A 25,356-nucleotide genomic window follows, 5' to 3' on the forward strand; every position below is an offset into this window, starting at 1 on the left:
CTTTGTACAGGTTCATGTTTTCAAAAGTGCTTGATAGTAAGCTGCACATATGCTAACTATCGAGTTTTTACGGTATGGCTTACCACAAATCCCCCTTGAGACACCAACCAATTACATTGTAACAGTCCTCTTGGAATACAAGGCCAGTGACCATTGACTAGTCATGTTGTATACACATACATGTATGTAATACAAGATAGAGAAGTGATCATTTGACATTTGATGGCTTACACATATGCATGTGCTAGGGCTATGCCAGCTATGAATCTGGCCATGAGGACCATATAATCAATTACCCCTAGGATCAATTTGTAATTTTGCCCCATTTCTGCTTAGATCGAGTGACCAGGGTATACTATTGGGGCAGCCCTTTTCAGGCATTTTGGTGGGTATTTTGCCTTTCACAATATTCATATTACGCACCATGCTATAATTGAAGACAGAAAAAGACTAGTTTGACATCAGCTGTCATTCAAACTCAAGCACTGTTTGTTTACAAGTTTTGTGATGATGATCGCTAAGCGTGGCGGTAAAACAGGGTGCCTTATGGTTAATTTTGCACCTTCAAACATACAAACCATCTCAAAAGTTCTGTCTTTATGGTAGGAAACTTTCTTTCCCGAAGGCACCATTTCAACAATGCTTAGTAAAAGTTGCATTTTGCCTTGTAAAAGGACGTAATTTTTTGCCAATTTTTGCGATTCCTTTTCTCCGATCTGCACCAGACGAATCAATCTTCCTTTTACACGCTATTGCCCAATCAAGGGTCATTGGGAGTTTGATTGACACAGACGTCAGACGCAAACTAGTCCTTTCAATTCTGTCTTTAAATATAATCATACACCTAAATTAGTCTCATCTATTTTTTGCTGTCATCTTTGTGGGTATGTTTCATGTGCGACATCAACGAATACCTACGTTCAAAGCTTTTGCCGCATACATGACACGTAAACTCTTCCTTCTCGTCATGGGTTTTCATGTGCGATGTGAATACAGACTTTGAGACAAAATGTTTGCCACATGTAGGACATAAATAAGGCTCATCTTTTTCATCTTTGTGGTTGTGCTTTTATGCGACATCAATGAATACCTATGCACAAAGCCCTTGCCACACAAAGTACACAAATAGTCTTTCTTTCCGTCATGGGTTCTAATGTGCGATTTGAGTCCAGAATGTGAGGAAATACGTTTACCACATACAGGACATAAATAAGGCTTCTCTTTTGAATGCATTTTCATCATGTGGACATCCATGGAGTCCCTCCTTCGGAAATATATATCACATTCCTGACATTTGAAACTTGTACAATCTTTTTTCAGATGCTGGCTTCGATCACTTTCTTCCAAAAACTTCTTTCCACATTTGGTACACTTAAATATGCTTCCACCTGTATGCTCTTCCCGTGTATGAATACCCATGCTATACTGTGATGGAAATTGTTTGCCACATTCATCACATTTACATTTATCACGTTTCGGATGCTTCTCATCATTGCGTATTTGACGCAAGTGCTTCAGTAACTTTTCGCGACTTCCATATGTTCTACAACAATGGTGACATTTCAGAGCTACCGTATCATCAACGTGACTCGTCCGATGTTGTGTCAGCTCATCTCTGGACGAGAAATTGTCTCCGCACTGTATACATTGAAACGGAGTCGCGCCGCCGTGCATTTTCATATGCAGTATCAGAGGTAATTTCCGTGGGAACTTCTTGTCGCAGTACATGCACGTTACATATTCATGATGCTTAAACTCATACTGATGCCGATTCAACAATTTGAAAGATTTGAATTTCTGATTACATTTGCCGCATTCATGAAATTGTTTCTTCTTGGGCCACTTGCCACTTTTCTGAATACCTTTTAGACTATGATACATAAATATCGGGATATATGCTTGTCTTGCATCATTTTGAATTACGATGCACTTGCAATGTGTTTTTCTATGGTTAACAAGATCATCTTGGCTCGAAAAACCTTCATCACAAAACAAACATACATGTTTTTTTGGTACGTTGCATGCTGGTACTGCCTCATCAGGACCAACATCATCATCTTTGTTTGTTGTACTCAAACATGGCTCCCCTGTTTTCTCTTTGTGTAGACAAGTTTTGCTGTGATCAAGAGAATCCTCTTGGTTAGAAAACCCCTCACCACAGACCAAACATACATGAATGACCAGTTTGCTGTCCAAGTAACGTTTATCAGGATCACCACTGTTTTTAGTATCATCATTACTGTCTGTTGTGCTTGTTTGATCTTGTTTACTAAGACACGCTTCCCGGGTTTTGTCTTCGAGATGGGTGTGATTAAGAAAATCTTCTTCCGTAGGAAAACCCTTAGCACAAACCAAACACACTGTCACCTTCACTGATTTGCCATATGCATGATGATCATCTTTGTTGCTTGATGATGCATTGTTGCTGATGCATAGTTTTTGCTTTTGCAAGTGGCTTACAAAATCTTTGTGGTTGCTTGATGACACTGTGTTGCTCACAACTTGTTTTTGCTTTTGCAAGTGGCTTACAAAATCTTTGTGGTTGCTTGATGACACCGTGTTGCTCACAACTTGTTTTTGCTTTTGCAAGTGGCTTACAAAATCATCTTTATTGCTTGATGATACCATGTTGCTCACGCATGGTTTTTGCTTTTGCAAGTGGCTTACAAAATCATCTTTGTTGCTTGATGATACCGTGTTGCTCACGCATGGTTTTTGCTTTTGCAAGTGGCTTACAAAATCATCTTTGTTGCTTGATGATACCGTGTTGCTCACAAATGGTTTTTGCTTTTGTAAGTGGCTTACAAAATCATCTTTGTTGCTTGATGATACCGTGTTGATCACACTTGGTTTTTGCTTTTGCAAGCGGCTTACAAAATCGTCTTTGTTGCTTGATGACACTGTATTACTCACAAATGGTTTTGGTTTTTGCAAGTGGCTTAGAGCATGGCGGCTGCTATCTTGGCTCCTTATAAAAGTTTGGCAATGACCGCACCAAGTTGACCAATGTTGGGAATGAATCGGGGTATGATTTTTAAGATCTTGTTTGCTTTTGAAAATACTGCTACAAAAACCACACTGAAATTCTGGCACTAAAGGTTTATAAGGATTTTTTCTACTCTCCTCATTGTTGTTTGAAGCAGCATTGTTGCTTGCAGAAACATTATTGCTTGAAGCAGTATTGTTGCTTAAAGAAGCATTATTGCTTAAAGAAGCATTGTTGCTTGAAGAAGAATTGTTGCTTGAAGAAGCATTGTTGTTTGAAGAATCATTGTTGCTTGAAGCAGCATTGTTGCTTAAAGGTGCATTGTTGCTTGAAGCAGCATTGTTGCTTGAAGATGCATTGTTGCTTGAAGAGGCATTGTTGCTTGACGAAGCATTGTTGCTTGTAGAAGCATTGTTGCTTGTAGAAGCATTGTTGCTTGAAGAAGCATTGTTGCTTGAAGAAGCATTGTTGTTTGAAGAAGCATTGTTGCTTAAAGAAGCATTGTTGGTCTCATGGTTTTTCACATGTACGATACATTCCTCTTTGCTTTTGAAAAGCAGGCTGCACTGACCACACTTAAATTTAACCTTAACTTTGGGGTGAATTGTAGCCAAATGGCTGTTAAGAACGCTTTCACTTGATAATTTCTTGTTGCACAGATGACACCAATATTTACCATGTAGTTGCATGTGCTTAATGAGATCCTGTTTGTTCAGCTCATATTTGTCACACACAGCACACTTAAAAACACGCTTAAAACCACGCCTAGCATATTGAGAAGCACGCTTTACCACTTTGTTTTTTGTACCAGACTGACGTGTGTCGCTGGCTTCCTCTACAATTGCATGCGTTGTTCCATGTTCCTCTAGGGCGTCGTTTGATTCAAAACCCATGCCACATATACTGCAGCTGAACGGTGGATGCTGCATCATCCTATGTTTTGCGAAATCTGATGCTGTTGTAAAAAGCATCTCACAACAATAATAGCGTAGCGTGTTGTTATTTCTCCCAGATTCAATGAAGGCACACAGTACTAACAAACCTTTCCTGGTATCCAGCCAGTTGCATTTGTGGCTATGGAACTTCATAAGTGAAAGAAAGCGCTGCCTACATGCATCACACTCAATTGATACCAGCCTGTGACGACACCACCGTGATGAATTAGGAGTACCGCTAACTTTATCTATAACTTTATCTATTGCTTTGTGATCCGATAGGTCTTTTTTCGTTTCATAGCCCATTCCACATGTTCTACATATCCACTGGAGCAGTGAATGTTGACTATCCAAATGTCTGACAACATCTGCTATTGTTGGAAAACACTTGTTGCAATGATCACATTTTGGTTGGAATTCAATCAGCTGATGAGTTCCATCGCTGTGAGCATCCGAGATGTGATAATGCAACTCTGAGAGCATCAAGAAACGCTTCTTGCATTTATTGCACTCATACCTTATTTTAAAAGGAATTTGAGATGTTTCATCTGTTGTTTCTTGGATCTGATTTCCTGGAACAGTTTGTTTTTGTTTGACTCCTACAGCATGAGCTAGTTGCCCTTCATTTTGGCTTCCTTTGACTCCTACAGCATGGGTTAGTTGCCCTTCATTTTGGCTTCCTTTGACTCCCACAGCATGAGTTAGTTGCTCTTCATTTTGGCTTCCTTTGACTCCTACAGCATGAGTTAGTTGCCCTTCATGTTGGCTTTCATTGACTCCTACAGCATGAGTTAGTTGCCTTTCATTGACTCCCACAGCAAGAGTTAGTTGTCCTTCATTTTGGCTTTCATTGACTTCTACAGCATGAGTTAGTTGCCCTTCATTTTGGCTTTCATTGACTCCTACAGCATGAGTTAGTTGCCTTTCATTGACTCCCACAGCGAGAGTTAGTTGTCCTTCATTTTGGCTTCCTTTGACTCCCACAGCAAGAGTTAGTTGCTCTTCATTTTGGCTTCCTTTGACTCCTACAGCATGAGTTAGTTGCCCTTCATGTTGGCTTTCATGGACTCCTACAGCATGAGTTAGTTGCCTTTCATTGACTCCCACAGCAAGAGTTAGTTGTCCTTCATTTTGGCTTTCATTGACTCCTACAGCATGAGTAAGTTGCCCTTCATTTTGACCTGGGCATAGTTTGATACATTTACCCACTGTAGAAAGACTACTTCTCCATTTGCAATGTCTTCGTACATGCCTCCTATACCTTTCAAAATGTGGCCACCATCTTAAGCAATACCTGCATCTAAAGGGTTGAAGTATTTTACAGGTGATTTGAGATGAAGAAGCTTGGAGTCTGTGAGGAAATAGAAAACAAAAATGAAAATGTGTTACCAAATCATCTGTGGGAAGAGGGGGAGGAAGTGAGGAGAGAGTATGACTGTGCATATGTTTGTACATAACACCAGAAATCAAGGGCAGATACACATTAATGCGTAAAATAGCTACTATCGAGTCCAGAAAGATACAGCACTAAGTTTTTTGGATTCAAAAATTCAAAACATTATCCTGTTTTGCCAAATGAAATGGCTAAATCATAATCCTTTAGTTAAAGCCATATTATAACATTTTCAAACAAAATAGATTAGCATTTCTTTGCCATAAAATGTTAGCTTTTACTGTCAGATATATCCCTTTTACTTTTGAGCGAACAATTACGGCAAAGCAAAGAAAATTGGAATTTACTACCAGCGCACATGTCGCCAATACGTACCACTCCTTCGGTCATGTTGTGGTACGACCCTTTGTTGTGTATATCACCGTCCCGCATGCCATGTACGTACTGTGTGTTATGAACATTGTGTATGCGTTCGACTACTAATTCCATCATAATAATAAAGCGCCAAATCCGGCGTTTTATTCAAAATCTCGGATTTTGACAAAACTACAGCACCTAGAGTCTTGATTTTTGCAGGGTATATTGGTTTTATAAAGTGTAAAAAAAGGAATTTTAAAAATTCAGCGAGGGCGTCTTCCTCAGCAAATGTTATAATATGGCTTTAATACTAACTGGCAAATTATAATATTTTTGCAATTTGAAGAAAATCTAAATAAAATGTGCAAATTTAAAAGGACAGTCAATGTCAGGGTTTAAAAAATATATAATATCCACTCAATATTGATCAAAATCTATAAATCCTATTTTACTCATATCTTCTACAATCTACATTCATCCGTAAATTAACCCATAACTGTCATTTGGACTCACAAATGTGCCGGCCACCTTCCAGTGACTTATGAGCTCAGTTTCAGTCTTTTTTCCAGATTTTTCAATATTTTTTTCATTATCAATAACTTGGATATATCGATTTTCTTAAGAAAGTGATATCAGCGATATTGATATTATTGGAGAGTTGATTTATTGATTATTTTCAATATATCGACAGTCTTTACTTTTAATAGACCATTTCAAATTAAGATCGGAAAAATTTGGTAAACCGTGGTATTTATTCAGTAAGCTAGGAGGTCAAATTGGCGGAGAAGAAATGCGAAAAATGTCATAAATCAAGGCACCCTTTGGGTGAAAATACATCTTACTCAGCCAAAATCAAGTCATGGGTTATCGCTAGAAATATTTTTCAAAGGTATCCAACTAAAACATTAATTTGGTACTTCACAATATGACAGTAATGGAAAGAAAAGTGAAAATGTTTGCCATTTTTTGGCAGTTAAAAATTTTGTAATATAAAAAAACAATCTCAGTGAGTGGTAATATTCAGTAAACTAGGGGGTCAAATTGGCACACACAAAATGTCAAGAATCCAATCACGGTACCCTTTTGTGTGAAAATACAGCTTATTTAGCCAACATGAACATGGGGTCACCGGTTTAAATAATTTCCTAGCATATTGAGCTAACACCTCATTGGTTTTTAACAATATGATACTAATGGAAAGAAATATCAAATGTTCGTCATTTTTCGTCGGTTAGATCATTTTTACAGAACGCCAAAAGATGCATCACCCCTTCTACAAGTCAGTCTCTTGTAAACATGTACATGTGACATACCACCACACGCTGATTACACATTGTGTATCCTTGGCAAAAGTACCTCTCTCATCCATAATTGACTATATAGTGTACAAAAGTTCATTGTGGTTATGATCCCTGTTACACATTGGAACTTCGCATCGTACATGATGCTTTTCTATGCACGCACGATCTGGGAAAATTATTTCATGCTTCAGATTTAATCGGAATGAATCGGTTTGAAAAGGTCTATTGCTAGAGTGTACGTAGTTAAAGTATGTTGTATAAGGCCAACAAAAAACATGTTTGTTTCCTGTAGCAGGTCTAAAAAGTCAAATATGAAATGCTTTTTTGTTTTTTTGTTTTTTAATCTATGTCCTGAAACGAAAAGCAAATACCTTTTTTGCTGCAAATTGGAATGGGAATTTACAGTAGGTCTCTCCGACACTCGCACACAAAGTCATATTTGATTTAGCTTCATGGGAAACTAAGAATGTTTTTCTACACAGGATCTATGGATTTCAACGGCAATAGGACTTGGCAACCAAAGGATTTACACAAAGCATTGAGCGTTTCAATAACATAAACCAAGGTTTTCATCATGAATTTGTATTACTCCAGTAATGAATATATTATTCTTTTGTGATTTTTCCATTGTTTTTTTTTTTCAAAATTGAACATTTTTTCTAAACGCGCAAAAAACCCCCGAAATGCGCGCTACGGGAACAAACTTGTTTTTTTTTGGCCTAAACATCAAAATGTCCTTAACTTCTTGGAAACTGTAGAAATTGTGAACAAATTTAAATGTAAGGAGCGTAGCACATAATGGCCAGGGGTGCAGGGGCTGCCCTCGGGTGGAGTTCATCATAGCAACCTACCTAATTTGATTTCCCGGCATTCTGTATTTGGCTTTCATGATTGGTTTACTTGTTGCTAATATTTCATGGGCTGGTGCTCATCCTTGCTGTTACCTGAAGAACAGAAAATGAACAGCAAAATAGAGTAATGTGACAAAGCAAAAATATTCTGTACAACATTTGTTTGACAGATTGCTTAACGATTTGATCAGTGACCATATGTGACAGTTTGATCATGTGTGACCCGTTCTGACAAAACCAGGAACATTTCATGATTGGAATAAAAATGTGAGCACTGGACAGTAACCCTTACCAAAGGTCGAGGCCTTATCTAAGCCTCGACTTAGCCTCAGAAAATAAGCCTCATGAATAGCCTCATATCCTTAGCCTCGTCTTAGCCTTACCTTAGCCTCACCTTAGCCTGAAAATTAGCCTAATTATGCAAATTAGATAAGCCTCAAATAATTAGCCTCAAATAATTAGCCTCGTAATATTAGCCTCGTAAATAACTAGCCTCGTCTTAGCCTTATCTTAGCCTTGTCTTAGCCTGAAAATTAGCCTAATTATTTAAATTAGTTAAGCCTCGCAATATTTAGAGGCTAAGCTAAGACAAGGCTAATAATCTGAGGCTATTTTACGAGGCTAAACATTACATGCATGCAGGGACGGTTGGGCTATTTATTGATCCAGCTAGGTGATAAGTGTTACTGATATTTTTGGGGTGTTATGAAGTGGGGGTAGGGTTATTTGGTGAGTTGCATTTGGAGAGTTCCAATATGGTGAGTTGTCAGTTGGAAAATCCAACTATGGTGAGTTGTCATTTGGTAAGAGTTCCAATATGGTGCAAGTTGTCACCTTGAGCATACTAGTATTGGAAAGTTTTGTTTGTAAAGTTGGGATATGGTGTGCTGTCAATGTTACGGGACAGTTGTATTTTGAAGTGGGGAGGGGGTAATTTGTAGAGTTGTCACCTTTAGCGTATTGGAAGAGTTTATCTTTATGACACGTACACCATATCCCAATGTCACCAAACAACTCTTTTAATATGCTGAAGGTGACAACTCACCATAAGAACTCTCAAAATGACCATCCCCCACTTAAAAGTACAAACATCCCCATATACCACATGTCCACATCTCAACTTTTACCAAATAGAACTCCCGCATATAAATCGGGTGTAGGTGAAAACTCACCACACTTGAACTCTCCAGATGACCTCCCCCACTTCAAAGTAGAAACATCTCCAATACATTGACATATATTGCATGCACACCACTTCATCCCAACTTAACATAACACTTCCAATATGACAACCTATCATATTTCATTATTTGAACTTTCCCAACAACATTAACTCACCATATTTGAACTCTCTAAATAACCCACCCCCAATTTAAAGTACAAACATCCCCAAACATCAATTAACATAACACCCTAACAACATCAGTGCAGTAACACGTTTTCACCAGGGTCAGCCAGCATCAAACTGCAGTATACATGTCTGCAGACTACAATACATGCATGTCTGCTGAATTCGACAACCTCAAAAAGGCCATATTTCCTGATGAAAAAGAAGCAATAAAATACATATACTTTGAAACTTACGAAAAGCTGATTTTTCTTCCAGAGACATGGTTGCCATGCTCCCCATGAACTAGGCACCAGTAAAAAAGCCTAAAATACCCTTTAAACTGTTAATTTTTCAAAATTATTGGCAATTCTGAGCAGCATACAGTAGTCTGCTCCCTGACAGTTGGTGACCTCTGACCTATCATGTGACCATATTTTTGAGGCTAATAATAGCCTCAAAAAAGTTGAGGTTAATTTTAGCCTCAAAATTAAAGCAGGCCAAGACGAGGTTAATTTTTTAGCCTCAAAAACATTTCAGGCTAAGACGAGGTTAATTTCTTAGCCTTGTCACCGATAAGGTTAATTTCTTAGCCTCGATGGCTAAGTTGAGGTTAATTTTTAGCCTCAAAAGATATCGAGGCCAAGTTGAGGCTAAGGTAAGGCTTATTTAGCCTCGACTTATGGTAAGGGAAGCTATAAAATGATACCAAATTATATGAATAGCCTCATTACTAATATCAAGATATGGATACATTTGTAAATGATACCTTGATATTTTTGCCAAATTGCTATTCTGAGTAATGGGCCAATTATAGTTTCCTGCCTTATACAGGATTGAATAGGGATAATCATACTTCAACTGTTATTTATTGATTTAAAAAAAATAAACCACACTTTAATAAGTACTTTCAAGGATTTGAAAGTCCACTCAGTCCTATAGTCAAATATCATAAAAAATTAAGAATTCACAATTTTAATTTTTTTTAATGGGAATGTCATCTTCTAAGACATAAATGTCTGGCGACTTGTTCCGGGTTTTGTTGGAGCTGGTCACATATACATACATGTATATCCTGTTCCCACAAAATGAGAGGAGAGTTGCAAATATTTATTTTGAGTACCCGGTATGTCCACATTCATACATACACTACAAGATTCCTGGCGACGTAGTACCTCTGCTGCAATGTTACTTCGCGGCTACTACTGCTGCTACTACCGAGTATCCCGGGGGGGCCACTTGTATTTCAAGGTGGACACCATGCTCATGTATAAAAACAAGTAAAAAGGGTTGTTTTTCAGCATTGGGCAAGTACAGCGCTGTACCTGTTTAGGGTGTCAAAAACGCCAAAAATCAGGAAAAAGGGTATACTTTTCAAGCAAAATACTTGCTTAGGGTACCAAAGTTTAATGGCAAAATAAAAAAGGGTGAAATAGGCTATGTTTGGCTTCTATCAGAACATATATCTTAGGGTAAAACATTAAGAAACATCAAACTACTAATATTTAACAAGAACCTGAGCGTGAATTTTACTTTCTTAGTGTTAAAAAATGGCAAAATACTTGTTTAGGGTATGTTTTGCGCGCTGAGTAATACTCGTTTAGGGTGCGTTTCAAGAGTCCATACATGAGCATGGTGTCCATCACGTAATGTAAGTGGCCCCCCCGGGCCGAGTATATACCCAATCCCTTTGTGGCCGACGTCGGTACTACACCAAAGTACCAGCGTCGGCCACCATACTGTAGATACCCCCGTAGCAAAGTACTTACATCGATACTCTGCCATGCGTCACCTAAAAGTCAACTGCGATGTACAGAGTAGGTGACTTATATAGGCACACCATAGTCGGGGGTACTTCAATGGCCCTTCAGCGGAAGTACCTGCACAGTAACCGCATACATGGTGTACCCATGTGTCAGCAGTGAAGTATCAGTGAAGGTACTCACCGCGAGGTACTCCGTCGCCAAAATCCTTTGATCGTAAAGTTCATTGACTTCAAAGGCGCGCGCTGTATGATACAACTCGTGGCCGACTACGCGTTCAACAAGGTTTGCACACGAGCGTGTTGAAGTGGAATTATTAATTTGTTATGATGGATGCAATAATGCATGCTTGTTGCACAATGCAGTTTTTCCGTACGCCGGCGACAGTGTTATATTATAATTCCGTCGTTTTTCTTTTGTTTTCCGTTTTGTTCTGTTAAGAAAATAACACTTTAATTTGTTAATACCACATTACCATCATCATTATGTTAATAATGTTTTAGCATGTTACTTAGACCGATGTTATGTGAAGATTTTTCTGTTTTAAATTGCCTTGTTCCAAAACCTGAAGATTGTTATTTATTTTCTTGTGCTTTGATTTTTGTACCGGTTTTATGTTTGTTTGATTGTTTACTTGGTTGGTTAGTGAGCCGTTTGCTTGGCTGGTTGCTCAGCTTGGTTGTTTTCATTTGTAATTTTTATCTTATTTAATTAATTATTTAGTAAGTTTATTATTTTTCAGAAATGTTTAGAAAAGATTGGAATCATGTATTTTATTGACATGTTCATATGTTTTTTATTCATTAAATCATTTTATTTGCTTTAGTTATTTACTCATTTATTTATTACCTATTTATTGAGTTATTTACTTATTTATTTATGTTGGCCTACTTATAAATTTACTTTTTCTTTACTTATTTCCCAATTAATTTTTATTTAGTTGTTTATATAATAAATAAGTCTCTCTTTTAGCATGTTTAGGCCCAGACATGGATACGCACTTGAGGCGCGTATTGTTTTGCATAACTTTAAGATCTGCAGTTGCGTTAATTCCTCTTTCGTCGCATCAAAACTCAAGACATATTCTTTGTCATTTTACACATTGCAACTCACGAGTGTGGATGGGTCAAACCATCTATACGAAACAGATTGTATTGCTATGTGCTAATTTCACTAGTATAATAATAATATATTTCGCTCCTATATTTTATAGTTGAGCACTGTACATGTATCTAGTGATGGTTTCATTATAATTTCTTACTATAGTTGTTTATACTTATTTATTATCTTCACTAATTTATTTACTTACTCATTTAGATATTTATTTAAAGTTGCTTATTTACTTACTTGGTTATTTTCTTATTTCCTTGTTTATTTACTTACTCATTTAGTTATTAGTTATCATTTACTGTGAGGAAACCAACATGTTGTTCCCCCCCACTATAATCTGCCTGTTTACCTTGTTACATGTGCGTTGAAAATCTTGTGGAAAATTTTGGTCTGCATACCCCCACCCCCCTTTTTAGATTTGTAATACCCAATCGTGCTAAAATTTATGTGATTTAGGAGGCAGAGAATTTTATTTCAATTTTATATACGCCAAAATATTTTCTGAATTTAGTCAAAATTAACACACAATTGATGGTAAAAATTTTATGTAAATTTTACGTATAGGTCCCGACTAAAGATTACTGTTTCGTCTTTATGGGAATCTAATCTCCAATATCTGGAAGAAACTTTTGGGGACCTGCGTGGAATTATCCCATAAATTCCAGACCGTGTATACACAAAAAATGGCTGAACCACATATTATACCCGATATAATATAGGAGTATAGCACGTGCAGCCATATAGCAGCCCAGCGACTTCAAATCGATAATGTATTGTGCATATATTGTCGGATTTATGTAGGCCTATGTAAAACACGCAGTTATCAACAATTGAGCGCTATAACCTACACATTAATGTTTTTAAACAAATAAAATTCCAAAATATGGTGGGCCTACGTTTTCTGTCTTTGCTTGTCACGTGGTATGTTGAAGTAATGAAGTTGCGATTATATGTTTAAATTTTCACGATGACATCAACAAGTCCTTGTGGCCTAGCGGTCTAAGGCGCTGGTGATATGTCGATACTGTATAGGCCTACATCATAGCGGCGCAGTGCAGCGTGGGTTCGAGCCCGGCCAGCGCCTCTGCCGAGCTAAATTTCTTTTTTTTTTTAATTTCATATTATGTTAGGGAAATGTGGCTGGGAGAATGTATGTATGGCGAAGAGTGGTGTGGTTCGAGTCTCATTTTCATGCGACTCATTAATCATAGGGAATAATAGGAAGTGGTATTTATTTTGTTTTATGTGAAAAATTGGTATTTGTGTGTGTACACCAGTCTACCCTAGACTAGAGTGGCAAGTTTTCTGTGATTTAAAACACCGAATTCCGCGATTTTGCGTGCATGGTTTTAAATACTAAATTACATGATTTAATTTCAATTCCGTGTTCACATTCAGGGTAAAAAAAAGTTACTTGCATTATCTTTTTAGTTGTTTTAAGCCTGATATCTTTGAAGACTAACTTCATTTTCATATTTTTACCTCACATCTCATTATTTTTTCTTCATTTTTATTTTTCTCAGGAAAAAAATGTGTTTTCCACGAATTTTTGTGTTTTCTGTTTTTTTCTTAAATTCTGTGAATTTGTCTGTTTTTCCGTGACACGGAAAACTTGCCACTCTACCCTATAGACAGACCTGCGTGCAGAGAATTTAGTGGAACTTGTAGTGATGACGGAGGTGTCAGTGAGTCAAGTAAAATCCCTGAAACATTCCATCATTTCCATGCATGATCATTTCTTTGTTCGTCGTGAGGGACCGGACACATACTAATCCATGGAACCATCGAGCTACTAATAGAAGGAGATCAGGGCTGTCAACTCTCTCGCGCATTGGCAGTGAGTCTCACGCATTGGGTCACTTTCTCACGGTCTCATGTTAAGGTAGTATAATCTCACGCCTAGGTAGTAAATCTCACGCAAAAAGCTGAAAAATGAGTAAAATATCACGCATCGCATCCAAAATAATTTGTTGTCCCTACCCCCCCCAACCCACACCCTGCTTTTCAGATTCTCGAGGGCCATGGCTCAAATAATCATGGGTCAAAATGAACATTGTAGTCGGCAAATCCCGGCACGCCTCTGTCTCACTCCAAGCAATTCCAAAAAGTTGACAGCGCTGAGGAGATTCCACAGAAAAATCCTAATCCACTGAATAGGGTTAAGCCGATTACGCTATTCAACGCGAGTCATCACTTGAATGGATTTAATCAGTGCAGTCCCTCAAACACACCCTGTGTGTTTATGATCGTTATGCGACAATATCGATCATCTATGTTAAAATCTAATTGAAACCGACCCCCCAGGTGACCCGTACCGGAAATGGATGGTACTATACCCTTTTGCATCGGTCACATGATCTTCAATTGCGTCATTGTGTTTCCAAGTTCAAGTTGATTTACTAGCGAAAACCTGATCAAAGTTACGGTGAATTTATGTATTTTTTCTGATCGTGATTATAAGTAATACTGGCGGGTGTCTGCGGGACTAAACCAGTGGGAAATGATTTGGAAAGGTTTTCCAAGACTGGCAATGTTGTTTCTACCATCCGCCAAGCTTGGCCATAAGAAATATTGGCGTTATAAAATTACCGGAAGGGTCAGTCCATGTCAAATCAATCAATTGTCTGAAAAGTTCCCAGGTGACCCTCTAAGATTTTGATGAAATTCCATCACAGTATATATCTTTTGTGGCCACAATGAACCCATACAAATATTTGGCCTCATATGCCATGTCGTTTTTGAGAAACAGCCATTTGAAGTTTGGCCCAGAGCCCCCCTTTTTTGCACTTGCAAGTGTCATTGGTGATTTTGACGAACTTTGGTAGCTCATAACTTCTTGTTCTGAACAGATGCAGTATTGCATTCTAGCTAACCTTATATTTTCAGAATCTGGCTCTAAACGTTAGATATCTGCTTTCCATTTTAAGTTATGAGCACCCCAAGTTGGTCATTTATGGTCATTTTCACAGTAAAGGGTGTAACTTTTGATTTTTAGGGTCAAAATTTCAAACCACTTAAATATGTTTCTGTTTACTGAAATCATGCATAGGAGCAACTTAAATTCCAGTAAAATAATGTTTGAAGGCTTAAACCTTTTGATTTCTGATAAAAAAATTGACATTTCCATAATATTTTGGTTAAAATCCAAGAAAAAATGTATTTTACATAAGCTCAGAAAATTATGACATGAAAGCTGGAATACATGTGAAATCCCATTCCAAAGTAAGTCAACAGATATAAGTTACATTTTATACCATGTTTTGCTATGTTTGTAATTGCAGTTTTGAAAATTTTTAACATAAAGTGTCATTTACAATTGAAATTTCCCAACCTTAAACATATTTTTTAAGTTTTAATTGGGTTCCTAAAATAATTTGAATGTCTAACTTCATGTACAAATACTACTTGATAAAAGGAACCTCCCAGCCAAGTTTCACAGAAATTGGAGTTATTTTTAGAATTGGCAATTCAAGCGATTTGTGTTTCGGAGGCTTCAGTTAACAACACAGGTGATCATAAAAGTAAAATATTTGGCTAACTACTGCAAGTTGAAAAAAAAAAAATAGGTAAAAAATATCACAATTACCAATTTTCATGCTTTGCTTCTAAGTATTGAATTTCAGTTGTGACAAAAATTAAATTATCACAGCAAGTCATGTTTTTTGTTTCGGAGGCTTCATGTTAGCAATGGCTAAACACTGCAGAAGTATTTTTTTTGAAAACAACACTGTTGGGATCATCTAAGCTGTTATTTTCTTGTGTGTATTGAATCAATGATTCTATGCGGCAGATATTGTAGATTTATAGCATGTTAACTTTTTCACCCATTTGTTAAGTATGGTGTTTTTTGCATGTGAAGCCTCCGAAACAGGCTTTTTGGGTATCAGTATATTTTTCAAACATTAACCATAACATCAACAATTTTTTTAATTTATGACATTCTGCACATATCAAGTAACAATTACAATGCAGATATCAGTATGAAACACCAATTTAGATATGCATAGATGATAATTAATCTTATTGTTGTTTCGGAGGCTTCATTTGTTTCGGAGGCTTCAATTGTTAACGGAAAGTTTGTATTGGGTCCCATTTTCAAACGGTGATATATATCTCCACGATTTAAAAACAAGTGACTTGAGGATCTACTTTGCTACATTTTGATAAATAGATTGGATGAGCTCTTTTATTTATATTTGCCCAAGCTTGCTGAACAGTTTGTTTCGGAGGCTTCAAAAAAGAAAACGGAAAAATGGCTCCTTGAAGTCAAGATTTTATAAAAATTTTAAAAGCTTGCAAATCGACTAATTTTTGTTACCCATTTCAAGTTAAGATATCAACTGTTATGAATCAAGAAAAAGTGAAGAAATAACCAAGAATTATGAACCAAAGCTATACCCACAAAGTTTGTTAACAATTGTTAACGGAAAATGAAGCCTCCGAAACGACAAATCTCAAAGTCCGGTTCTCAAAAATACAGGGCTGTTCACAATTAAATCTAATGTGGCAGTGTTTACTGAACATATGACCGTACTTTCAGGATAAGAAAAATTATCCATGAACTAACTGAAGAAAACACAGGGTTTTACAAAAATGTTACTGTTTTTTATAGTTTTTCAAAATGGCAATATTAGGTACATTTAAGCCTGCTAAAACTGAACGCAGTAACTCCCGAAGATGATTATGCTACCCAAGGTAGCTGCTAACTAGATGACTTATGTGGCCAAAAATCATGGAATTCTGTGGCTTTATTAGAACACTACGGATCAAAATGTTAAAAATCCAAAGTTACACCCTTTACCGTGAAAATGACCTTATTCAACCGTAATTGTGATTTTGTCATTTGGGGGGGGGGGCCCTGGTGCCAAAAATATGTGATCATATGACTCAAATGTCATAGATACATTGTCTATGGGTACATAGCTGAGCCTACAAGCAAGTTGGAGCAAATCAAACCATTGATGGAGGAATAGGTGGCATCCAAAGTTGGGTAAGGGTGAAAATTTTGCCAGGAGACCCCTTCTTTCTGACTAATGGTTGACCATGTGGACAGTTAAAACATGAATTGAAATTTACAGCCATGAAACATACTAATAAGACCTACGGTACCTGGAAACAAAAATTCAGCTTTGGTACTCAACTCCATCATAGCTAGATGGCAGCTTGAAAATAGGGTGAAAAACCTGCTATTTCTTGTCTAAGGGTGTTGAATTCAGCAAAATTTGCTCAGACTTATACTTGTGGGCTCAGATATGTACCCATAGACAATGTATCTATAACATTGAGTAATATGATCACATATTTTTGGCACCAGGGGACCCCCAAAATGACAAAATCACACTTCCGGTTGAATAAATGACCAACTTTGGGTGCTCGTAACTTTAAACGGAAAGCAGATATCTGAAATTTAGAGTCAGATTCTGAAAATATGACATAAGGTTAGCTAGAATGCAACACTGTAGCTTTATATCTGTTCAGAACAAGAAGTTATGAGCTACCAAAGTTGGTAAAAATCACCAATGACCAGTGTTCGATTTAGAGGGGTTTTACATGTACATGCACAAATGCATGTAACTTTGGCTCTGTGCATGTCGAATTTTGCGTGTGCATGCAAAATTTTGTGTTATTCAGCCCATTTTGACGAAAAAATCAGTGTTGTGCATGTAAAAAGGGGGGGGGGGGGCTGGGTTAAACTTCAAACCACCATTTCTCAAAAACGACATGGCCTTATGAGGCCAAATTTTTGTATGGGTTCACTGTGGCCACAAAAGATTATTCTGATGGAATTTCATCAAAATCGGAGTCACCTGGGGACCCCTGGTTGATTTGGTATGGACTTACCCGTAAGTAAATTGTTTTCCTTTGTTTGGGTCACGGCCACAATGCTTTGTGGGTAAAAATGACGTCACTTTGCTTAGAAGTCACGATAACGGTGGTTCATAACCGGCCAAGCTCAATAGATAAGGTCATGTTTTTTATACTGGGTACCAAAAAAAGGTGGATTTGTTGCATTCTCGTTCATGAAAACATGTTATATACATGGAGTTTGTTTATTTTACATTAGACTTTGCTTGTTTGGTATTATTTTTTTCCTTGGATATTGGCCTTTCAATTTCTGAAACAAAAAGTTATACTTTTAGTTTGTACTAATTACTGTAACTCGTTAATCCTTATAAGTCAGGGGTGGATCATGAGGCGGTGGATCATGAGGCGGAGGATCACAATGCTGTACAATAGTGATTTAATACACTATTGTCTCAATAAACATTATTGATGGATTTCTACCTGTTTCTGTACTTGATCTCAGCCAAGTGATATCACGTTTAGCATTCATTGCCTCAGTATTTGTTAATCGGACAATTTAAAATTATTACTAATTACTTGTTGCTACATTAATAAAGTTCATTGACCTCTACGCATGTGAGTAGGGATTTAATGTAGGGAATATTCAAAAGGGTACATTCGTGCTACGGACAAACAAAACATGATAAAAGGCTCAAATTTCTTACCTCTGTACTCTACTTCAGTAAACTAAAAACTAGTAAAACATAGAAAGTTTGCGACAAATCTGAAAAAGCGCCCTCATGCTCAATTTTGATCCAAAAAGTCCATTTTGCGAAAATGCTTTGTTGAATCTTACTATAAATAGGGGAATGTTGTATCTATATGTATGTATGCCTATAAAGGCTCCGTCAGTTTCGATCCAAATGTCGCCAAATTCATACGGAGATCGATGAATATACGGAACGTGTTTAAACTTTATTTGGTTGAAAGCGGTCAAGAATTGGCTGCAAAAACAGTGAAAATATGGGTAAAAGCGGGTTTTTGTTATGAAAATAGGTGCAGCCTACGCGTCAGTCCAGCGTCACTGCAGCTGGCCGGCATCAGCGTCGGCGCGCGTGCGTAATGTCGCGATTACGCCAATGCTCGCGTAAACGCGAGAGGACCACGCGACTTGCGAGCCAGAGACCAGTGGACACGATAATACGGAAAGAAGGAAAAAATAAAGGACAAAAAGGTACATGGACGGGTCATGGGATACCGGTGAACACGTCCGCAAGAGACACGCTTATGAGAGGGCGTAATAAATACTGGGGAAAAAGATGTGTGTTGTATAAACAACATGAAGCGGTACTATAAAGAAAAATTAAATTAAAATGAGGACAAAAGGGTACGAGTAATTAGGCCAACGGGTTAAAATAACTAAATGACACGGGAACGAAACAAAGAAGGAAAGAAACTAATCAGGAAATGTAAGAAAAAAGAAGCTAAAATAATGAGAACAGAATTAAGTAAAACATGGAAACGGGAAATCACAAGCAGCAAATAAAAAAAAGATGCTAAAAGGGAAATGTAAGAAAGAACAGATTTAGAAAATAACGGGAACGGGTTAAATAAATAAATAACATGGAAACGGAAAATCACAAGCTATAAGCAGAAGAAACTAAAAAAGAAAATGTATAGAAGAGACAGATTTAGATAAATAAAAATGTACCTTTTCAATGATTCTATCTATTCAGTAATTCTTCCTGTTATAGTGAACGCTCCCATTTACTCATCTAGCAGGGACCCGCGCGGAGCGCGGGTATCCCGCTTCTTACTATAAATAGGGGAATGTTGTATGTATCTATCTATCTATCTATCTATCTATGTATCGTGTATAAAGGCTCCGTCAGTTTCGATCCAAATGTCGCCAAATTCATACGGGAGATCGAGGAACATACCTCTAGACGGTTATGCGAAAATTTGGTTGGAAACGAGCAAGAATTGGCTGCAAAAACAGTGAAAATATGGGTAAAAACGGGGGTTTTGTTATGAAAATCGGTTACCAGCCTACGCGTCACTGCAGCTGGCCGGCGACATCGCGTCGGCGCCGCGTGCGTAATGTGCATTACGCCAATGCGCGTAAACGGCGCAGAGGCACACAACTTGCGAGCCAGAGACCAGTGGACACGATAATACGGAAAGAAGGAAAAATAAAGGACAAAAAGGTGCATGGACGGGTCACGGGATACCGGGTGAACACGTCCACAGACACGCTATGAGAGGACGTAATAAATACGGGAAAAAGATGTGTGTTGTATAAACAACATGAACCGGTACTATAAAGAAAAATAAAATCAAAATGAGGACAAAAGGGTACGAGTAATTAGGCCAACGGGTTAAAGTAACTAAATGAAACGGAACGAAACAAAGAAGGAAAGAAAGCGAATCAGGAAATGTAAGAAAAAAGAAGCTAAAATAATGAGAACAGAATTAAGTAAAAAACATGGAAACGGGACACCACAAGCAGCAAATAAAAAAAAAGATGCTCAAAGGAAATGTAAGAAAGAACAGATTTAGAAAATAATGGGAACGGGTTAAATAAATAAATAACATGGAAGCGGAAAATCACAAGCTAAGCAGAAGAAACTAAAAAAGAAAATGGATAGAAGAGACAGATTTAGATAAATAAAAATGTACCTTTTCAATGATTCTATCTGTTCAGTAATTCTGAATAGTGAACGCTCCCATCCCGCTAGTTCTCTTAATTTTCAAAACTGGATTGTTGAGCTTATTTTACATCTAGTTAAATACCTCAATCATGAAAATGTACATCTCCAGTGCCATACGGGGTGTTTTTAAATAAATATTGATCAATTTTTGACCACCCCGTATCTACATAATTGAAGTACTTGACGGGTAAAAGTTCCATATGGCAGGGTGGGCAATTAAGTTCGTTATATTAAACATGTGTCAAAACTTTAAATTATCAATGTACTTCGAGGGGTGACACCCCTAACTGAATTAATATTTTCATCCTTATTTTGCTTGTTACACCCTGTATATTGCATGGGTCACCCTGTATAATGACTCCCATTGTATTGTTTCTGAAATCGTCCGAGTATATGCTCTCAGAATATAAACTGAGCTCAAAAAGAAACTTATAATTTTTTACAAACTTGTGAATCACAAGGTCATATCTTAAAATACTGTCAATCAAAATGAACCAAAATTACACACAGGATTACCTTAATACTCTACTCAAAACACATGTCAGTAACCAAGCAGTTGTCCAACTGACACAACAGCAAAATGCACTGTCATGGGACAGCTTCCTGGACTTCCTTCACTTTCACAGCCCAACATTTGGCACCCAGGACAAAAAATCTGTGAGAATGCACACAAGATCCTTGCACAGATGATAAAACGGTGCTGCTTTCTGCTTTTCATACACTTTTTTCATGAAACAGGGCTGGGCTGTGAATGTGGTCCAGGAAGCTGTCCCATGTCAGTGCATTTTGCTGTTGTGTCAGTTGGAAAACTGCTTGGTTACTGACATGTGTTAAGAGTGGAGTATTGAAGTAAATCTGTGTGTAATTTTGGTTCAATTTGATGGATTTCAAGATATGACCTTGTGAAAAATTATTTAAGTTTCTTTTTGAGCTCATGTACTTTTATTGGGTTCTAATGGAAACTTTTGAAGTTATTGGTGACCCCGGAGTGACGTCACAAGCCGTTGACCTCCGTTGACAACAAATCCGATTCAGAAGTCAAATTTGTAGTTTTCTGTGGTTTGTCCCTTTTCAAATCGGCCAAAATACTACCATTTCTATAACTTCTCGACATGGGGCCTCCAGCCAACAACAAAAATAAAGACTTTCCTCTACATGTTCATGTGTTCAGCTTCACATAAAATGCAATTTTCGCCAAGTATTTAACCTTGATTTTACCGAAATCGGCCGAGAAATTTGCTCGATTCGAGGTCAAAACAGAACGTAAACAACTGAATAACCTCTGCTACAAGTCTTCAAGTAGTTGCTCAGCTGCACGATCTATTGTGGGTTGAAAAGCGTAAGTGTAGCCGACTGTAGCGTCATGTAAAAGAAGTACCCGGATGACCGGGGTGACCTATAGTACCAAACCTGTAAAAGCATGTGATTCGCTTGAAAAATACACATGCAACGCAATTGATACCCAGTATAAAAAACATGACCATAAGAAGCTTAGCAAATCGATAGTGCACCATTCATACCTGATTGCTCATGATCGACTCATAACGATCATAGTACAAAGGGAACTGGGTTCATGGATTCTCCTTCTATTACCGTAACCACCCAGGTATAAGCCCACCTTCAGGTATAAGTCCACCACCTATTTTTCGAAACATTCTGGGAACAAGGGTGCACTCGGCTATAAGCCCAGTACTAAATTTTGGCCAAGCTCTTAAATCAAATCAATGCTTTTCTCTCACATTTAAAAGGGCATTTCGTGATCCACAGCCTCATCCCCACTTTTCTCAAAAAAGTTGAGATTTTTATATCACTGGAAACCTCTGGCTACATAATGTTTATGTACAAAATATTTCTTGCAGATTAATTCGTTTAGCAAAGATATCATGAAATTTGAATTTCGTTCTGATGCACCAGAACGAAATTACAACGTATTGTCTATGACTATGGAGCAGTGTAATACACATAATCATGCATAACTCGCAAACGCAATATCGGAATCAACTGAAATTTTGGGAATATGCTTTTTTCGTGGATATGTAGGCCTACTGAAAAATGTCATAAAAAGAGGATGCTAGGATCACGAAATACTCCTTTAAGAACAAAAAAAAATATCAGCTGATAATTAACATTCCACACTTAAATGAGAAGAAATTGACATTACTGGTACATTGGGCATATACAAATGGGGATGATTCCCAGGGATGATTTTTCTTATTTCTAAATTCAAGTACTAGCCCCTCCCCGGGTATAAGCCCACACCCATTTTGAAGTGAAATCTGCCATCTAGGGGGGTGGGCTTATACCCGAGTGGTTACGGTAATAGCTCGATGATGGAACGTTCCAAGCTCATAAAAATGCACAACAATCAAACCAGTGTATGCTAATAATAAGTAATATAAAGATGGTAAGCAATAAGCATGGGCCATGATTCATGAATGTCGATGATGATCATGATGATGAGTTCTATAATCAAATTAAGTAATTTTTGGCCAAACTGGAACACTGTGAACGCTAAGTACTAGTCATGCTAGTGGCTCCGCGATAAACATACGTGAATATAGCGTGGTACAGAAGAAAGTATACACGCGCCTTACGCTGCGTACACGGTTAGTACACTACATGGTCATGGACGCAACGCACATGTTCCAATTTGGCCAAGAATTACTTAATTTGATTATACAATTATCAGTGGGGTGATTATAGTTCTACATAGCCGCTTTCGCCCCCGGGGCTTTCGCCAAACGTTTGACAAACATTTAGCGATCAAAACGTTTGCCAAACGTTTATGGGCGTTTGCGAAAATGTTTGACAAACGTTTGTGCTCGGCAATTGTTTGACAAACGTTTGGCGAAAACGGCTGTGTAGTTCTAGTTCTATACGGTACCATGATACCATACACATGATACATGCATACGACTGAACACCCCTGGCCCCTGCCTGGTGGGGTGGTTCTGGTTCTGGTTAGTTTCTCTGCAAACGCCTCTGTAGGCTATCACGCAAAGGGACGAAGTTCACAGCAGCAGCTAGTCATAATGTGAGTCCCTAATAAGCGTAGCTATGCTCATGTCTTTCAGATGACCTTTGAATATGTTAAGTGAGGGCGCTTCTTTGGCACAATCAGGTAGAAGATTCCATTCTGGAGTTGTTCTTGGTATAAGGGAATATTTGTATTTGTCCTTCTTTGTGGTGGATTTAGTAAGGGTGAAAGGAGACTTGTTTCTCCGTGTTCGTCTAGATGAGGGGCTCTGCTTTAAATGGTCTAAGTTGACAGCAGTCAGCTGATGAAGGATTTGTACATGAACGTGAGTCTAAAAACTGCCCGTCTCTCCTCCAAGGATTGCCACTTCAGCTGTTGGATCATTGAAGAAACACTGGACTCTCGCTTGTAATTTCTCATTGTAAACCTCGCTGCCCTCCGCTGAACCGCTTCTATCCTGTCCTTCTGATCTTGATGATAAGGATCCCAAATTGAGCAGCAAAACTCAAGTTTGGGCCAAACGAGGGATTTATAGGCTATTTCCTTGATGTTTGGTTTACAGCTATGGAGATGTCTACGCAGCATACCCAAAGTTCTATTTGCTTTGGAGGTGATGTTACCGATGTGTAGGTTCCAGCTTAACTTTGAAGTGATTTCAATACCCAAGTAGGTGTGATGGTCAACTGTCTCAAGTTCGCAGTTATGCATACTATAAGAGTGTCTGATGGGATTTCTTTTGTCGGTGATACTCATGACGAAACATTTTTTGCTATTAAACTTCATTTGCCAACGTTCTTCCCATTGGCAGAGCATGTTTACATCATTTTGCAGCTGCTGACAATCAGACTCTGAATGAATCCTACGGTACATGACACAGTCATCGGCCATCAAACGGACGGACAGTAGATGTTATTTTGTCAGGCAAGTCGTTAATGTATAACAAAAAGAGGAGCGGCCCTAGGACCGTTCCTTGCGGAACACCGAAGTTACTTTAATGCGTTCAGATGCACTTCCATCAAGAACAACACGTTGAAATCTAGATGTCAAGAAGGATGATAGCCATTCGTGAAGTTGACCTCTGATTCCATAGTGATGGATCTTATTTAGCAATCGCTGATGTGGTACGTACTACGTCAAAAGCTTTACTAAAGTCCCAAGATAACCATATCTGTTTGCCCCTGCAAATCAAGGGACTTAGCCAAGTCTTCAACAGTAAGTGCTAATTGAGAGTTTCACAAGAACGACCCTTTCTAAAGCCGTGCTGATGGTCAGTCAAAACTTGATGCTTTTCTAAATGGGCCATAACGTGGTGGAACACAATATGTTCAAGTAGCTTACAAGCGATTGCAGTCAGAGAAACAGGTCTGTAATTCGATGGAGATGAACGGTCACCCTTCTTAAACAACGGCGTCACACTGGCTTCAAGCCAGTTTTTTGGCAGATCTCCAGTTCCCAGTGGGGAAAGAGTTCTATCAGTAAATCATTGATTCCCTCAGAAATTATATTTTGACGTCTTTCATGTCTTTGGAAAATAGATGTAATATATCATGATAATTTAAACCTATTCAAGAATTGAAAGATATAATATAAAAGTTCACAATTTTTTTAAGCTTACCTACATTTTGTATATGTATATCGATGAACAGATGACCGGAGAGATGATATCCCAATAGTAACGTGCCCTTGATGTGCATTAATTATAAGAAGCACTGAATTGAGGAATATTTTATCTTTTAAAATATCAAGTTCACGTATTATTACAAGTCACAAAACATAATTTTAATATATGATTTATACAAATTCTCTTTCATTATAGTGCAATTCTGACGCTGATTATCAAAATAGTTAATGCCCAAATCGT

General features: G+C 37.8%; 1 protein-coding gene across 2 annotated transcripts; it reads right to left on the bottom strand.

The window, feature by feature from the left end:
* On the bottom strand, positions 1–25,156 carry LOC140145707 (uncharacterized). 2 transcript variants are annotated; one of them, XM_072167388.1, is made up of 3 exons: positions 25,115–25,156; positions 7,824–7,916; positions 1–5,272 (listed from the first exon to the last, which is right to left on the bottom strand). In XM_072167388.1, the coding sequence occupies exons 2-3, from the start codon at positions 7,859–7,861 to the stop codon at positions 976–978; spliced, it is 4,335 nt and encodes a 1,444-aa protein (XP_072023489.1). In that variant the 5' UTR covers positions 7,862–7,916; positions 25,115–25,156; the 3' UTR covers positions 1–975. The 2 variants fall into 2 exon arrangements, with proteins under 2 accessions (XP_072023489.1, XP_072023491.1); XM_072167390.1 differs by lacking the exon at positions 25,115–25,156 and having other exon boundaries at positions 7,824–8,005.
* Positions 25,157–25,356: the final 200 nt, after the last annotated feature.

The sequence above is a fragment of the Amphiura filiformis genome, unplaced genomic scaffold, assembly GCF_039555335.1.
Source record: "Amphiura filiformis unplaced genomic scaffold, Afil_fr2py scaffold_594, whole genome shotgun sequence".
Lineage (NCBI taxonomy): Eukaryota > Metazoa > Echinodermata > Ophiuroidea > Amphilepidida > Amphiuridae > Amphiura > Amphiura filiformis.